The sequence below is a fragment of the Juglans regia genome, chromosome 10 (genome assembly GCF_001411555.2).
Source record: "Juglans regia cultivar Chandler chromosome 10, Walnut 2.0, whole genome shotgun sequence".
Taxonomy (NCBI): Eukaryota; Viridiplantae; Streptophyta; class Magnoliopsida; order Fagales; family Juglandaceae; genus Juglans; species Juglans regia.
The window spans coordinates 16745209-16762492 of NC_049910.1; the positions used below are offsets into that span (position 1 = coordinate 16745209).

A 17284-nucleotide genomic window follows, 5' to 3' on the forward strand; every position below is an offset into this window, starting at 1 on the left:
ACCACTATTTTGCTCTTCTCCAATTCCATCAAATATTCAACCCATATTATTTACCCCATTAGTGTGGCAATCCTCCAATATGCAATGTGTCATTCCCTTATGGGCCTCTTGGCTTCTTGTTCTCAAAATTAATAAATCACTAAGAATTGTCCAAAATAATATTACTAAACCAATCAAGCTCCAAAAATTTCATTTTCCTCAAAATCAATATTGCACTAGAATCTTCTAATAATTCTACTAAACCCAAAGTATACGGTCCTCTTGCTAACTCAAATATCCAAAAATGGTCTTATTTTCAAATAGCTCAACTCCTAATTAACGAGGATTAAGGCTACTAAGGTCAAGGCCTAAGGAGGTTTTTAGGCGGAGTGTTACAATAACATACTAGTACCAATCAACCTAAGCACACCAAAACGCATAAAACATATATTGCCATATCAATTGGGGGTAATGTTGACACTAAAAGGGGTCATATAAAAGGGTCTATCCATGACATACTTTCTATCGATTTCTTCGGAGTGAATTTGAGAATTTAGAAACCCATGCACTAAGTCAAGCCCATGCAATGGATAAGGTTCAATAGTCAAAACTAAGTGGTAAGAAGTCAAGCATAATCAGGATTTACTCGTATGATTCCTATCAAGAAAACTGATGAATTGAATGAAGTCACATCTGATTAACATGGTGTGCTCCATAGGTCAAAACAAAGTAGTTGGTTTCAATGTTAGTGCTTCCAATGAAATTATTTTTTGACAAAACATACAAGGAAAGTAAAATCATACAAATTTATCAGAATAGTTTCAAAAATCCTCGTAAAAAATGCTAATTGAGTCACCCAAAAAGATTTCAATAAGTTAGAAAAAGAGGTTGACTTCTAAAAAAACATAGATAAAATAAATAGATAGAAACAAAAGAATAGTTTTTTTTTTTTTTGGCCTCAAAGTCCAACTCTAGAAAGGTTTACAAAACCAGTGGTTTTCCTTCATATCAATTCTCAAAAGATTTTTTTTTTTTTGGACCATAACCTAATAATAAGCTAAGTTATGCCAAACAGATCATTTTGCAAAGAACGTGAAAGGGTATGTTTCAAGGAGTGTAACAAGTATGAGTGTAAGGATGCCTAAATAGTGGGGAAGAGTTAAGTTGACATCAATGAGAGTGAATCCCAATGGTAACGGGAATTGAAGCCTATGAGGCAAAGAAGTTCAAATGGTTTCCTCAACTCCTACACATGCCTACACATATTTTATTGATCAACTTTATGGCACTACCACTAACGATCAGCATTATGGTGAAGGTATCCTCAAACTTCATCCAAGACACATTTCCTGTCTAAAATAAGCAACAAGCTCCAAAGGTTTGAACCCAAATTCCAACCAAATGTTTAATCTATCTAGTCCTACACTCCACAAAGTTTAATTGACCACATCAAACAATCTAACATAACAACTGCATCATTTCCAATGGTATGCTAAATCTATGTCCCTAGATTTGGAAGAAGATCACTGTCTAAAATTTGCCAAACCCATAACTTCCAATCCGATGTGCATAATTTTCCAAAGCTAGATCTCCAAAGTCTACAACCTTAAATCTGATTAATAATCATTTCCTAAAGCCTGCATAATCTATAATAAGGTAGATTTGATCAAACTCAGGTACTAAAGTCAACTTAATCAATTACCTCATATTTGATCAACAAAATCCAAGTGTGTGGTTTCTATAACCTTTAATGTGATAAAAGTCCTTTCCTACTGTCAACAGAATCTAAAACCTTAAATCTTATAGGAATCATACCGTGAAGTCTGCACAATATAACAGCTCAAATCTCACTAAAATCATTTCTTAAAGTATACAAAATCTAGAACCTTAAATCTTGTCAAAACTTATTTCTTGAAGTCTGCCAAATCTAAAACCTTATATTTCATATAAATCATCCTAAAGTCTGTAGAATCTAAAACTGACGTAGGGCTAGAATATGAGGTTATTCTGACTGCTAGTTAAACAACGAAAGCTAGAGATTGAGATTGAGAAAAATCACAAACAGGGATAAACTCTGATATTAGGGTTTTACTATAAAATAAATCAATCATTCTTTCTAAAGCCCACAAGCCGGGCTTAAATAGCTAACAAAAAATAGAAAAACTGTAATTAAGGTCAATCAATAGAATAGAGAATAAGTTAACTATGATTAAAATCTAGCCTAAGAATCCAAAATAAAATCTTTACTAAAGATAACATTACCATAAAAGAAAATTAACCAAAAATGAAATAGTTAACTAAAACTGATGCTTCAGAGGTAAAAATGATTGATTTTGGGATCGAAAAGAGGCCTACTAGGCGAAGAATGGTGACCATGATGTGTGCACCAATGAAAGCTTTGGTTACCACGATATGCATGTCAAAGAGAGCTTTTCGGATTGGGGTTATATGCGCGATTTTGACACTTGTAGCCAAAGTTATAGTTAAAATACAGATGTCACCCATTTCTCCTCGCTCATCGCTCAACCAAGAGATAAGTTTCCTCGCCCAAATATGCCACTTTTGCCCAAATCCTTATCTTTTCCCAACAATTTTGCACTGATCTACCTTCTCAAATTAGTCCAGTACTTTTAATGTCGCATTTGTCTGTTGAGCCTCATTGGCATTGGATTCAGACTTGAATCCCCCTCCATCAGCCTCCCTGGGTTGGAAAGAACTTGCGCTTGAGTTCACGGCATCATTGACAAAGCAGAGGCTAAGGTGTTTGACGTTGAACACATCCGAAGCTCTCATATGATTGGGAAGACGTAGTGTATATGCATTGTTGTTGATCTTTTGGAGAACTTCACAAGGTCCAATCTTTCAATCCTTCAACTTATTGTACTCGCCAATAGGAAAACGATCATGGGTTAGTACAACCTAAACAAAATCTCCAACATCAGAAAGTACATGGCGGCGACAATTGTCGGTGTGAACCTTGTGCTTTACATTGCTCACCTAAATTGCTTGTTTGACTTGGTTGTGTACTCCTCGAAGGTGCTCTGCCATCTCCTTGGCCTTGATGTTGAGGCAACCAATCCGTGGTACAAGACCCATATCAAGGACGCCTGACAAATTCTAACAAATGGTCTCAACAGGGTAGTCTGGTTCTTGGATCGGTTGTAAGCAAACTCTGCCTACGGTAAGGCGAGGTCCCACTGTTTTGGCTTAGTACCTGCCAAACTTTGCAAGAGGTTGCCCAAACTTCGATTCACCACCTCAGTTTGTCTGCGCGTTTAGGGGTGATAGGTACTACTAAAGTTTAGATTTGTTTCGAACTTTCCCCACAAACTCTTCCAGAAACTACTAATAAACTTCATATCCCGGTCTAAGGTGATAGACCGAGGAACACTATGCAAGTGAGGAGTCTCCTTGAAATAAAGGTGGGTGATCCAAGTGGCGTCCATGGTATTTCTGCAAGCTAGAAAATGGGCCAGCTTAGAAAATCGATCGACCATGACGAAAATTGAATCCATGGCGCGTTGGGTCCTCGGTAAGCCTAAGACAAAATCCATACTGACGTCAAGCCGCAAACCATTAGGTATGGGTAACATCAGGTATAGTAACATAGTGTAAAGGCCAGCATTGGTGAGGGTTTCCTTTGTTCTATTGCACACAAAACATCCCGTCACGTATCGTGCCACATCACTGGTCAACTTGGGCCAGTAATTTACGGTGATTAAAGCCAATGTCTTTTCTCGTCCAAAGTGCCCCTCGCCTTGCAATTCCTGTATAATGTGCTCTCTTAAGGAAGAGTCTGGAATACACAACTGTTGGCGACGGAATAGAAATCCATCGTGCAAAAGAAAATTACTTCACCTTCCCTCAGTTACTTAAGAATCTTTCCAAATGATAGATCTTTGGTGTACAAATCCCTGAAAGTGTGAAAGCCTGCCACTCTAGTACTAATGGTGGTGAGGAGTGCCACTCGTCGGCTTAAAGCGTTTTCAACCTAGTTCAAGCTCCCTGATTGGGGCCAGCCTACCAAACATTTTCCAACTTGATTTTGGCATCACTTTTTATTTTTTATTTTTTAGAGCGAAACATTAGGTACCCAAGCTTGTTTTTTGAACTTGAATTAGAGAGAGAAAAAAAGCTTGTTTCTTGTCCTTTTCCGTTATATAATGAACATAATGAACATATAATTAATGGAAAGCCGCCACCAATAAACGAAAGAAGACTCATTCTTCATTATTATATAAAGTGGGAGAAAGCAAGCCACTTTGATAGCGTACAATGCACGCAGGCATAGATGAAGGGCAAATATATATAAGACATGCAATAGTAGTACGTACTATATATATTAATAAATTATATATCCACGACATGCAGTTTTTCTGAACTCTTGAAAGAGCTAGCTTATTAATTCAAGGATAAACCTCAATGAGAGAACTTAAGCCCAATATGTGGGTTATCTTGTAGTCACTGAAACCAGCATCGAAAAACAGCTTTGCCCATTGTTTCTCGTTTCTCTCTTTTCCAGTTACCAACACCATAATCAGAATGTCAAAGAAGAGTTGCGTCTCAATCGACTCCTTATCATCTTCCTTCTGGTTCTGTACTATCATTTCAATGATCATCACCTTTCCTTTCTTGTCGTTGCTCGTGATTGCCTCCTTGCATCTTCTAAGTATTTTAACGCATTCCTCATCGTTCCAGTCATGCAATATCCACTGCTTGTCATTTGCATTCACAATCAATTTAGTGACAAGATATGTTTTCTTATACAATTGTTTGATAAAACATTATTAATTACTTTTTAAGACATTAATTAGTATTTGAGCCATATTCTTAGATCCAGCCCAAGAAATAGTTCCAACTAATAGCTAGCGCGCCGGACGCAAACTCTACGACTTTTTTTTTTTTAAAATTTCGTTCAAGTGATCAATTTAAAGCATTGTGTTAAAATATTTCACTGGTATATCATTATGGTATTAATTATATATATATATATATTTATTTGTATATATAAACGGATAAATAATAAAATAAATATATGTATATGTAAGTCACGTGTATCATGTATGTGTCATGTGTATATATATATATGCCGGATAATTGACGATTTATAAAATGTATATATGTTAAAAAAAAAAATTAGAGATATATATTGGTGTTAAAAGATAATATTAAAAAAATCACAAACTCGGAATGAGACAAAGAAAAAACGAAGAAAGAAAAATTAAAAAGAGGAAGAATTATTAAAAATAATGATATCTAAAAGATGAGAGAATCATGGGACACATTTTAAATCATAAAAAAAGCTCAAATTATATAAATATCTTTTAGATTCTAAAATTACATAAATATATGGATTTTAAATTTAAAAAAATGTCATCCAAACTCTAAAAAACTACAAATTTGACGAAATGGAATAGCGTATGGTCGAAAAATAGTATCAAAATGACTGGAACATGACGGAATTTAGAATGAAACTGAATGAGGAGATATAATATATCAAGTACTACATTGGAACGAAAAATTCCAATTGTAATGGCCAAAACATAATGAAATTCAAAACTCTGGTATGATTACGATGCAGGGAAATGTTTTTTTTTTAGACAAAAGTTTTCAAAAAATATCATTTTCGTCGGAAAAATGTACCATATATATACGATCACTTTGCTTTGGGGATGTATTTACATGCATGCGAGTACCTGGTTTGTATATGCTAGCTTTATAAGCGATGCATTTACCTTAAGTAAAATTGCATCTGCAGGAGGAACTACCTCAAACATGTCCCCTCCAATATACTTCAAGTTCTTACTCCCTTCCGAGCCAGCAACCACATGTGGGAGATCAAGCACCGTGCACTCCATACTTGGGAATGCGTCGGCAATGGCCTTGGCCACAGTTCCGGTACCGCCACCAACATCAACCAATGACTCCAATCCACCAAACACTGCACTGCACTTGTCAATAACCACGCGCTACAAGAGATATGGCTTTCTGTCATGAATTCTTTTTCCAAGACACTCAATCGTGGCAAATAAAGAGCTTATTACACGAAAACTGATTGTGGGAATAAAACAAGCCTTTTCCCACAAGATTACATTAGCAAGTAAACATTTATGGGAAAAAGATGTTTTTTAAGTGAAAAAATGGTTTTTTGAGACGACAAAAAGTCTTTGCAAATAGTTTGGCAAAATTTTTTGACTCGTACTTTTGGTGACAAGGTTATTAACTTTTGCGGCGACTTTTTATCGCCACAAATAAACCACTTGAATTATTTCTTCTTTTTGCTTTGTGTTTTGAGGCGAAATTAATTCTTTTGCGGCGATAAAATGTCTCCACAAAAGATAATAAATACCTGCGTTTTCTCCTTTTTCCTTTCTTCCCCTACCCCCCACCCCACCCCACGATGCTCTCCTCTCTCTCTCTCTCTCTCTCTCTCTCCCAACGACTGCGATCTGCGACCTCAACTCTCTCTCCCTTGACCGTGAGCCTCTCCCCCCTGCCGCACCTCACCCAATTCCCCCTTAGCATATTGTGTTCCAAAAAAAAAAGGCGAGTTTGAATGGGCTTTTAGACATTTTACTGGATTCTTTATCAAATGTTCGAAAAACATGCATTTTTCTCAGAATTTGAAACTTATACCATATGCATGCAGCTCCCAATATATGCCGCTACTCACCCTAAGTTTCCATGGCTGATGCCTTAAATATAATTTATCAATGCCTTAAGTAGTGACACTAAGCATATAGGGAGATAACTGTATGTGGTCTAGCTATGACTTAATTTTGTTATTTGTAATATACGATACTTCTCTAGATGAAGCATGTTCTAATTAGCTAGCTAGTATTGTTCAGAAACATTGTCATTTGATAACCCAATATGTGCATTTATCTTGGGCTGTGAGGATGGTTTGTTAATCCTGCTCTATTAGTTATTGTTCTAATTACTATTTTCCTGGTTGGTTGTTGGGTTCAATGATCAAACTAGTTACTTGTTGATACAATACTTTTTGAGTTTAGCACAAGGATGGTGCAATTTGTAACTGGAGGAAGGAGAGGATGTGGAGGACGTGTTATTACAGTATCAAGCCCTATTGGTAGAGGCCAAGAAACAGTACCTCCGAGACAGAACCTGCGTGACGAGGTTGACAAGAGAGTTGATGGTTTAACTCAAGCAGCACCGCATGTGTAACACCCAATCCCACCGTGAAACCCAATCCCAGACCTGCTGAAGCCTAGCCTTCAAGAGAAAACGATGTCGTTTTGGGTAACTACCTTCGTTTCAAAATGTTTCTTGACCCCGACAGTTACTGCTCTTATCTCTTCCCATTCAGTTTGTTTTTCACACCCACGAATCCCTCTCCACCTCGAGTTCCACCTCCCCATGCCTCTGTAACTTTTTTTTCTTTCTCCCTTGTAAGTTTTTTCTCAAGCTCTCGGTTCTCTCTCTCAGAGTTTCTCTCGTTTCACTGCACACCTACATGCAGTCACCGTTACCTGGGTCTTCACACACTGCTACAACAACACCAGCCTCCCTACACGACTGTCCTCCACTCTCATGGACCATCATTAGCAATAGATAGTGCCCGACATCAAGACTCCGTTGTCGAAAACAACCCCGTTGCACTCCTTACAAGAGTCGCACATGCAACCACCGTAAGCCACCCCAAAGTATAACTCCTCCTCCGACGTTTCCTGTGAATCAACCACCCCCATGCACGTTCAATAGCTTTAAGCCACCGCGTCACAATCTCCTCTCTCGTTTCACCACCGTGCCAGCCACCGAAACCTTGGATGAGTGTACCCTGTTGCACCCCGCCAAAACAAGGGAGGTATTTCCCCACTATAAGACACTGCAACCACCCCCACTATGAACTACATGACGTTGAGAGCCTGCAGAAAATGCCAGTGAAAACTTCCAGTTACCCCCTGTTCGCCACACGCCACCTCAGTCTCATGGTGAGCTGCATCTCTCTCTCTCTCTCATGCTTGGCTTGTTCATCCCGTTACCTCTCTCTCTCATCACATGGTTTCCCTCTCATCACCCTCTCTCTCTCAGTGCTCCGCCTCTAAGCTCACCAGCGATTTCATCTCAGTTGCTCATCTCCGTCGACGTCCAGCTCCATGTCCCTGTCACAGTTGATCCATCTCTCTCTCGGTGAGCTTAGTTTTTACGTATGTTATGGCCGATTCTTTTCTGTTTCAAAAACTTTGTCTATGATTTTTTTAGCTTCCCATTTTTATTTCCTAAAACATCCCTTTAGGTAAGTTTTATATTTATAAGTCTAGTGCTCATTTTATGAGAGTATAATATATATATATATATATTTAAAATATGAATTTTTAAAGTGAACAGTAAGTACAAAATATTTTTGATTTAACCAAAATTATGATTTTTCTACTTATAATGATTTTGATATAATTATGTTATTTAGTTTTATATTTTATAGTTAGACCTCATTAGTAATTGAGTTGGAATTTAATACTTTAGTAAGAGATTAAGTTGGATATTAAGGAATTTGGAAAGTGATGATATTTGTAGGGATTGAGAATTTAGGTTTTTGAGGAATAAAAATAGGTTATTTTGGCATCTTAGGCTTAAATATTGAAATACATGTTCGATTTCAAATTTACGAGAATTGTGTGATTTTTTTTATAGGTGACGATTAATATTTGTTCGACATTATCGAGGAAATTTTCGAAAGGCTAAGAAGTCTAGGTAAGCAGGGTTCATATACTAGTTTTGCATAACAGAAATGAAATGAGATTGACTTTGAAAATAAACCTGTTTGTTTTTTAAAAGAAATTTGAAAATGACCTCAGATGTTTATTCTTCATATACATAAATTCTTTATAAGAGAGTATTTTCTGTCATGACTGGTGTAGACATGAGCTAATTTTGTGCATTCTGTTTCTGAACTATGCAAAAAGGGCGAATATGAAAATCTAAAAATTTTTGCTATGAATAAATGAAGATGTTTTGGATTCTGTTTATTTCGAACATGTGAAATGATTTGAAACTATTCAATATTTTGTTTTGATATGACGTGTCATCTGAAAACCTTGGCATGAAGTTATGATTCTGTATCTAAATGTGATTTGAGTCCGATGATGTTCCGTTCTGTTTCTGTTAATGACCAACCACGGGTATAATGGTGGTTTATAACCCTACCATGGAGGTGAAACAGGAATACAGCCCAACCACGGGTATAATGGTGGTTTATAACCCTACCACGGGGGTGAAACATGGTATACGGCCCAGCCACAGGTATAATGGTGGTTTATAACCCTACCACGAGGGTGAAACATAGTATACGGCCCAACCACGGGTATAATGGTTGTTTATAACCCTACCACGAGGGGTTAAACATGGTATTTGTCCCGATGTGATGCTATGAGATGATATGAGTATATTGTTTCAGTTTGGATATGCCAATGGATTTTCTTTTTGGGAATATGTTTGTTTTTCTGAAAATTTTGCTCTGATATTTTGTACCAAGTTTTGTTTATGATTTTTGAAAGTAAATATGTTGTTTCTGCATTCTGAAAGTAAATTTTTTGTTTAGCATATTGAACTTTATAAATGCTCATGTTTACATGCTAGTATATGCTCTCTGCTTATTGAGTTGTTGATAACTCACCCCTTATCTCCACAATATTTTTCAGATATTTTGATGGTTCAGTTGAGGATCAAGATTATGAGGTATTGGGTGAGATGATTTAAGTATAGTGGCTTAAGGATAGGAAGTTTTTATGATTATTGTCGATTTTTATTAAGAAATTTTACTGTGTTATGATAACTTGACATTTTGAAAAATTGGTTATATTGAGAAAATTTGATTGAATCGAATTTTTCTATTTGATATTGGGAATTTGGAGTCTATTTTTATATTATTGAAATGTGAGTTTAAGTGTTAGGAAGTAAATCTCTGACCCGTGCGGGATCGGGGCGTTACAACAGAGGTGGGCGTGGAGGAGTCGAGGGGTGATGCCAATGACAATGTGGGGAGTATTATTACAAGTATTGCACTTGGTTAGTAATGTTATAGTAAATTACATTATGGTATGAATTGGGCAATCTAGATTCACCATAATCGATGTCTTTCTTGTGATTGATTCATATAATTGCTTTTGTATACATAGTTCCACCCACCCGTAAACGTTGTCATGGGCCGCCGAAGGGCACAAAATTTGAAAGCCTCCGAAGGTTGGGTAAGATTCCATTGGATATCAAGGATGACCATAGAAGTCCATCATATGAAAATGACATGATCTTTACTGGTCGAGTGTCATGGATCATTAAAGTACATGCAAATATGACGCATGCAAGTTAGAGTGTTGCTTCCCAGAAAGAGAAAGATGAGCTCACCGATCATGTGAAAGTAGGCATTTATTAAATAGATTGAGAAGTGAACAATGTTTATAAAAATTGTTAAATGTTTATATGATGGTAATGAGCATGGATATCTAACATTTCTCATATTCAGGCTGACTTTGTTCTTGATTGGACAAGACTAAATCAGCGTGAAACTGTGATGATGGCGTTGGCTGATAAGTATAATGCATTTCACTATGAACTGCACAAGGAATACTTAAAATATGCCACACATGAAGAAGCACCATCTGGTGGGACATCGTTGGTTGAGAAACCAATATGGGAATCCCTATGCTAACGGTTGGCCAACAGCACCTTCAAGGTAATTTTGTGACTGTTTACCCTAATTTGATGCATTAGTTTCTATGTAGAAGGGAGTTATAACAACATTTAGTTCTACATTGCTCTCTTATTAATAGTTCTATATTTATTAAGCACTTTTTTTTGTTTTTGTTAAAACATGATATGTTCAGGATATATCTCAAAGACCGCGGGCTTCTCTCTAAACCCCTTCTCTCTAAACTCTCCCACTTCTCTCTAAACCCCCCGCAAACTTCAGACCGGCTTGAGGGGGTGGGAGCTTAGGCTCCTTCCCCCCTCACTCCTTCCCTCCCCCTCTCTGTTTTCTTCTTGTGTAGTATTTAACTTTTTTTTTTTTTGTTTTTTCAGGCCAAATAAAGGGAGAATCGCCGTTCGTGACCTTTTGGTACCCAATAGCCAACACGCGCCCCACCAGGAGGTTGCCCGGCGACCAATCTACACGTCCACCAAACGCAGCCCTAACTGGAGCGGAGCATAGCCCGCACGCGCGGGACGAAAATTCCGGAGCTCGTCGGCGCGTGTCCCTCACGCGCCACCAAGGAGCTCTTCGCCATTACAACCGAACCGGCGACTCTGGATCTTCCAAGATCGATCGTCGATTTTCCCTTCTGTAGCGTTTTTGTGCATTGTTTTTTCCTTTTTATAGTGTTTCCTCAATGTAGTTTATTTATGTCTTGTCTTTATTTTCAAGAAAACAAAAAATCCAAAAATGTTGTCCCTTCGGACTTTGGTCCCAAGGGTGTTCCCTCCGCTTAGGCGGTGATGTTGGGGTTTGGTTTCTCCATACTTCGTCTAGTTGGATATGGAGTTTTGTTTTTGGTTACTGCAAACTCTGTCGTGGACAGAGTTGTGCTATCTTTTAGACTTCGGTCTTTAGAGATATGTCATCTGGACTAGACTATGTCAGTCACAATAGTGTACTGGGAATCTACTAACGTTTGTAATTGACTTGTTGTTTTAAGTCAACTTTGTATGTCCTCCTTAAAAAAAAAGGATATATCTCAAAGAAACAAGTGTAATAGGCGAAAACAAAGGGTTAAACATATAGGTGGCCGAAAGTCATTTGTTAGGATTTTGGAAGAAAAGGTAAAATCCACCAACAATATTGATACTAAATGTGATTACTTTTTCTGAACTTGTGCCTTACACTTAGGACTTTTTTTTTTTTACTTGAAGCGTGAGATGGCACCGAATTTGGTTGCTTTCTATAAAGAAGAGCATTGGTCAAGGAAGAAGGGTGAATCTATCAATGCAACAAGTGAACACAACTATGTGAGTGATATGTATTTCTTTTGCTTATTCAAAACTTCATTGTTCAGCCTCATAGTATATAATGTGTATTTGATATTCAAAATCTGATGGTTGAGAAGTTGAATGAGAGGGAACCAGATGAGGATGATGCTGATGCTGATACTGCTGAAGTGGTTTTCGGATGCAAGATCCCTTTGTTTATGAAGATCATTAGGTAGAATGATCAAGTGAAAATAATGGGGCTTATAAGGTGTGTACTTTTTGCAGTTAGTTATCACCCTGGGGATGGTTTGATCAAGAGGCATGGGAACTTGTTGATGGGGACAATTATATGACAAAGTCAACCACAACTATGCAGCATGTCCTTGTTCAGTTGCAATATGAACGTGATTTCCTGCATGCTTGGGCTCGTGAAGGACGTATTATGTGTGACTCGAGTTTTCGGTTGTTTAGATGGACCAAAGATTTTGATTTGTTGAAGGAATCTACCCTAGCGCCTCAGTGTATCTTTCTACCAGGGCTGCCACTTCATCTGTATCGTACGGATTGTTTACAAATTTTAGTGACTCATTTTGGCCGTTATTTGGGAATTGACAATGCCACTCTCAATAAAACCAGAGCATCTAGCGCACAGATGTGTGTAGAGGTGGATCTCACGGAGGAATCGGTGCAGTGGTTTCCTATTATGATATATGCAATGAAGAAGATGGGCTGCAAGTGAAATATTAGAAACATGGCTTCTATTGCTTTAAGTGCCATAGATAGGGGCACACATCAGTGGTTTGTAGGATCGGTGTCTGGAGTTTTGAGGGGGATCAGATTACTAAACAACCACCAAAGAGGGTTTAACAGGAGTAAAAAAAAGAATGTCTAAAAGACAGTGAAGGAAGGGGACGGTGCGGTATCTGGAAAAGAAGTGGCTGAGGGGAATGCTGGCACTGGACAAGGTGGTACCTCATCATCTGTTGAAATTATGGAAAAGGAAGGGAAGACTGTGGCGCCCTCGACCCCCACGTGTTATTTTAGTGGAGTTCGTGACACCGGGATGATGATCACATGGATCACGCACCCCATCGACCAATGCTCAGAGTGTGTACAACATGCAATAAGTGTACAAAATAATATACGCAGCAGAGAAATAAAAAGTCTTTCTTTATTCAGTACCAGAATTTGTTTTAAAAACATATAACATAACTTTACCAGGATTAAACAGTCATCCGACAGATAAAGTAAATACAGAAAATAACATAGGGGAAACAAATCCCACAACACTGAACAGTAACTCAGCAAGTCAACCCTCTGGCGGAGCTGATTCCTCAGGTTCATACTCAGGCTCTGCGTCAGATTCTACGGAACCATAAAACGGAACCGTAGGGTAAAACACCACCATGAGATTATGACATCGCAGTACATAATTAACCGAAATAACATTCAAGAGATATAAAAAAAAAAAACACGTGTCCCCAAACGCACATAATTCACAATAATACCAAATATATATTTATTCCCAAAATACTCTTTTTAACCATATACACCAAAAATCCCATTTTGGTCCAATCAGAATTATTAGTCATTAAGCATGCGCCACGGTCTCCCCTAGGGACCATCCGCACGACCTGGCTCTCTTCGTCACATCACGGGTAACGTCCGTGCATGAGACTTCGTAACGAGTGATGCTCGGTTCCGCGCTTAGCGCGTACATAGCCGATCATCCTCTAACCTCGCCAGCCAAAGGTCACAGAATCGGTACGGGAGCGTTACCGTCTCGTCCGTTCCCGTTGTCGCCCTGCGACAACGAAGGGGACGTCACGTCAGTCTGTTTCGCTCCCGAGTGACCAGAGAAGCTCCACCGAGATAATGCCCCATCTCGGCTTGGGGTCGTGAAACACACGCATCCATGCAACAGTATCAATATCCAACAGACTTCGTGACATCACCGCACAATTTAATAAAACGATAAATATGCTTTTCCACAGCTTATTGAAATATGCATTTAAATAATTCAATTACAAATTCTCAAATAACGTCGAAATACAGTTTGATAATTTCACGCGTAATCCCATCCTCCAATCCGACTCAAGGCCCAATTTCCAACAAATTAATACAGTCAATAGTTCCACAAATACCACAATTTATAAAGCCAATAAATGCAACAATTTATTTATAAAACTGGAAAATTACATACACACGTTGAGTGGAATAATCTGAAAGATCAATCGAATGGACAGTTGTACAAGGCAATGGTGCAACAGCAGCACACAGCAAGACAGTGCCCAAAAACTTGGGTTTTTGTTACACAGCAACAACCAATAATTTCACAACACCATACACGGCAACAGTCTCACAACACTCACCATTTACAACCCAAATTTAACAAGAAATTGAGTGGAACTAATTTTCAAAAACACAGTACAACATCCCTCTTTGAACTCTCGGAACAAAAAATTCACACTCGAAAAAGCTTACAAAATTTACTCGGTTTTAAAACTTAAAATTCACAGATAACACCAAAATCGGAGATCCCAAAACCATGAGAAGCCGTGCCCTATTTATAGGCCAAATGCGGAGGTTCGCATGGCGTGCGTGTCGCACGGTGGAGGAAGGAAATAACGGCAGCATGCCGTGAAGAAAAAGAAGTCCTCTCGCGGACGCGTGGCACGGCGGCACTCATGGAAGCCATGCCCATCGACACCGAGGAGCTTGCGGAAGGACAAGTGACCGTGCGATGCCACGGGTTGACAGCAAGCTCACGGGGTGCATGCCGAACGACACGAGAGAGAGAGATGAAGGTGGAGGTGGCTCACGGCTGGGTTCCATTTTCAGCAGCAGCTGCGTGCTGCGCGCAGGAAGAAGAAGAAGAAAGAAGGAGAAGAAGATGAAGAAGTGTGCGGCGCAGAAGAGAAGAGATGAAGAGATGAAGCCCTAGCTTCTCTTTGACCCAAACGGCGCCATTCAACTTAAGGGGAGGGGCTGGCTGCTCACAGGCCGCACAGGCTGGGCCGGGTCTATGGGCTGGGCCGGTCTTCGGCTGGGCATCAGCTAACACTCACAACACACACACGGCCCAACGAAGTAAAACACAAATAATAAGCCCAAAAACAAACACAAGCCCAAAAATAAAAATAATACAAATAATCAAAATAACATACTCTAAAATAAATTAACAAAACAATAAAATAAAATACCAAAACAAAAAACAAACAACATAATTAATTAACACATTAATTAAAATAACAATATAACACCTCAAAAATAAGGATTTAAAAAAAATATAAGTGAAACTAGAGATCTCACAACCTCCCCTCCTTAAAAGAAATTTCGTCCTCGAAATTGCCAAGTTCATCATTGATTCAAAAACCAAGATACAAACAAAGCTTATCAAAAGCTTGAGAAAGAAAGCAACATTCAAACTATCCAAACAAGTAAGGATAGAACTTTCTCATATCTACCTCTCTCTCCCAAGAGAAATCTTGAGCCAAAGGATCTCCCCATGATACCATAACTAATGGTATCGTCTTAGATCTCAACTGTTGTTCCTTTCTATCCAAGATCTGAGTTGGAATAACTTCATACGTGAGATCAGGCCGAAGTTGAATGCTTCCGAGGTCAACGAAACGCGGTTCTTGCTGCCCAAAGCTCTTCTTTAATGACGACACGTAGAAAACATCATGAATCTCTCCAAAATATTCAGGCAAGGCAATACGATAAGCAACGGGTCCAACCTTCTCCAGAATTTGAAAAGGGCCAACATATCTCGGGCTAAGTTTCCATTTTTTACCGAAACGCTTAACGCCTTTTATTGGAGAAACCTTGAGATAAACCCAATCACCATCCTCAAATAATAAATCTCTTCTTCTCGTGTCCGAATAACTCTTTTGACGACTCTGAGCAGCTGTCATCTTGTTTTTTATAACTTGAACTTGATTTCTCGTCTCCTGAATAATTTCTGGTCCAAGTAGATTACCTTCGCCGACTTCATCCCAAAACAAGGGAGACCTACATTTTCTCCCATAAAGAGCTTCATAAGGGGCCATTTGAATAGTCGCTTGAAAACTTTTATTATAAGCAAACTCTATAAGCGATAGATGATTTTCCCAACTTCCTTTAAAATCCAAAACACAGGCTTGCAACATATCCTCAAGAGTCTGAATAGTGCGTTCTGATTGGCCGTCAGTCTGGGGATGATAAGCACTGCTGAATTTTAACTTGGTGCCCAAAGCTGTTTGCAAACTTTTCCAGAAGTGAGATGTGAAACGTGGGTCCCTATCTGACACTATACTCTTGGGAATTCCATGAAGACGTACAATTTCCTTGACATATAACCGAGTCAAACTTTCCAAAGTATTAGTATTAGATATAGGTAAGAAATACCCAAATTGAATTTTTCCCACTAGGCGTTCTTGGTAGTCCTATAACAAAGTCCATTGCGATGTCGTCCCATTTCCACTCGGGAATAGGGAGTGGTTGAAGATAGCCAGCAGGCCTTTGATGCTCAGCTTTAACCTGTCGACAAGTAGTACATTTTTCAATAAATAAAGCAATGTCTCTCTTCATACCTTCCCACCAAAAACTTTTCTTCAAATCTCGATACATCTTTGTACTTCCAGGATGAACAGAATAAGGAGCTGCATGGGCTTCAGTCAAGATTCTTTCTTTAAATTCTGAATCTGTAGGAATCACCCTACGATTTCGGAATAAAAGAATATCTTCTCTACTTAGACTAAAATGCGCGGGTCCTTGCGACTTCTTGACTCTTTCTCTAATGTCAAACAACTTAGAATCATTTTCCTGCAGAGTCTTTAACTCCTTAAAATCAAGAACTCGAATATCAAGAATTGAAGTCAACACTTCTTCCTGATAAGAACTCTTAGCAAGAAGTCTCCTCATACTAAAAAGAAGAGAGTCCAACCCTGGTGACTCAGCCTCATTAATCGAATAAGACTTCCGACTAAGTGCATCTGCAACCAGATTTGCTTTTCCAGGATGATATTTAATCTCACATTGATAATTACTGATTAACTCTAACCATCTCCTCTGTCTCATATTAAGATTTTTCTGCGAGAAGAGATGTTTAAGACTTTTATGATCAGTGAAAATTTCACAGGCCTCACCATATAAATAGTACCGCCAAATCTTGAGAGCGAAAACCACAGCTGCTAGCTCCAAATCATGAGTGGGATAATTCTTTTCATGATCTTTCAATTGACGAGATGCATATGCCACGACTTTTCCTTCCTGCATAAGAACACATCCCAAACCAAATTTGGAAGCATCGCTAAATACCACAAATGGTTTATGAGGTTTTGGAAGTGCCAACACAGGTGCTGTAGTTAACCTCTTCTTCAATTCTTGAAAACTTTTCTCA

The 17284-nt window shown here is 38.5% G+C and overlaps 1 protein-coding gene across 1 annotated transcript; it reads right to left on the reverse strand.

Annotated features, from left to right (window-relative positions):
• Positions 1 to 4385: 4385 nt before the first annotated feature.
• Positions 4386 to 7358, reverse strand: LOC109007980 (probable O-methyltransferase 3). The gene is made up of 3 exons (XM_035695162.1): positions 7248 to 7358; positions 5715 to 5948; positions 4386 to 4691 (listed from the first exon to the last, which is right to left on the reverse strand). Exons 1-3 carry the CDS (start codon positions 7356 to 7358, stop codon positions 4386 to 4388), a joined length of 651 nt encoding a protein of 216 aa, XP_035551055.1.
• Between the last annotated feature and the right edge of the window lie 9926 nt (positions 7359 to 17284).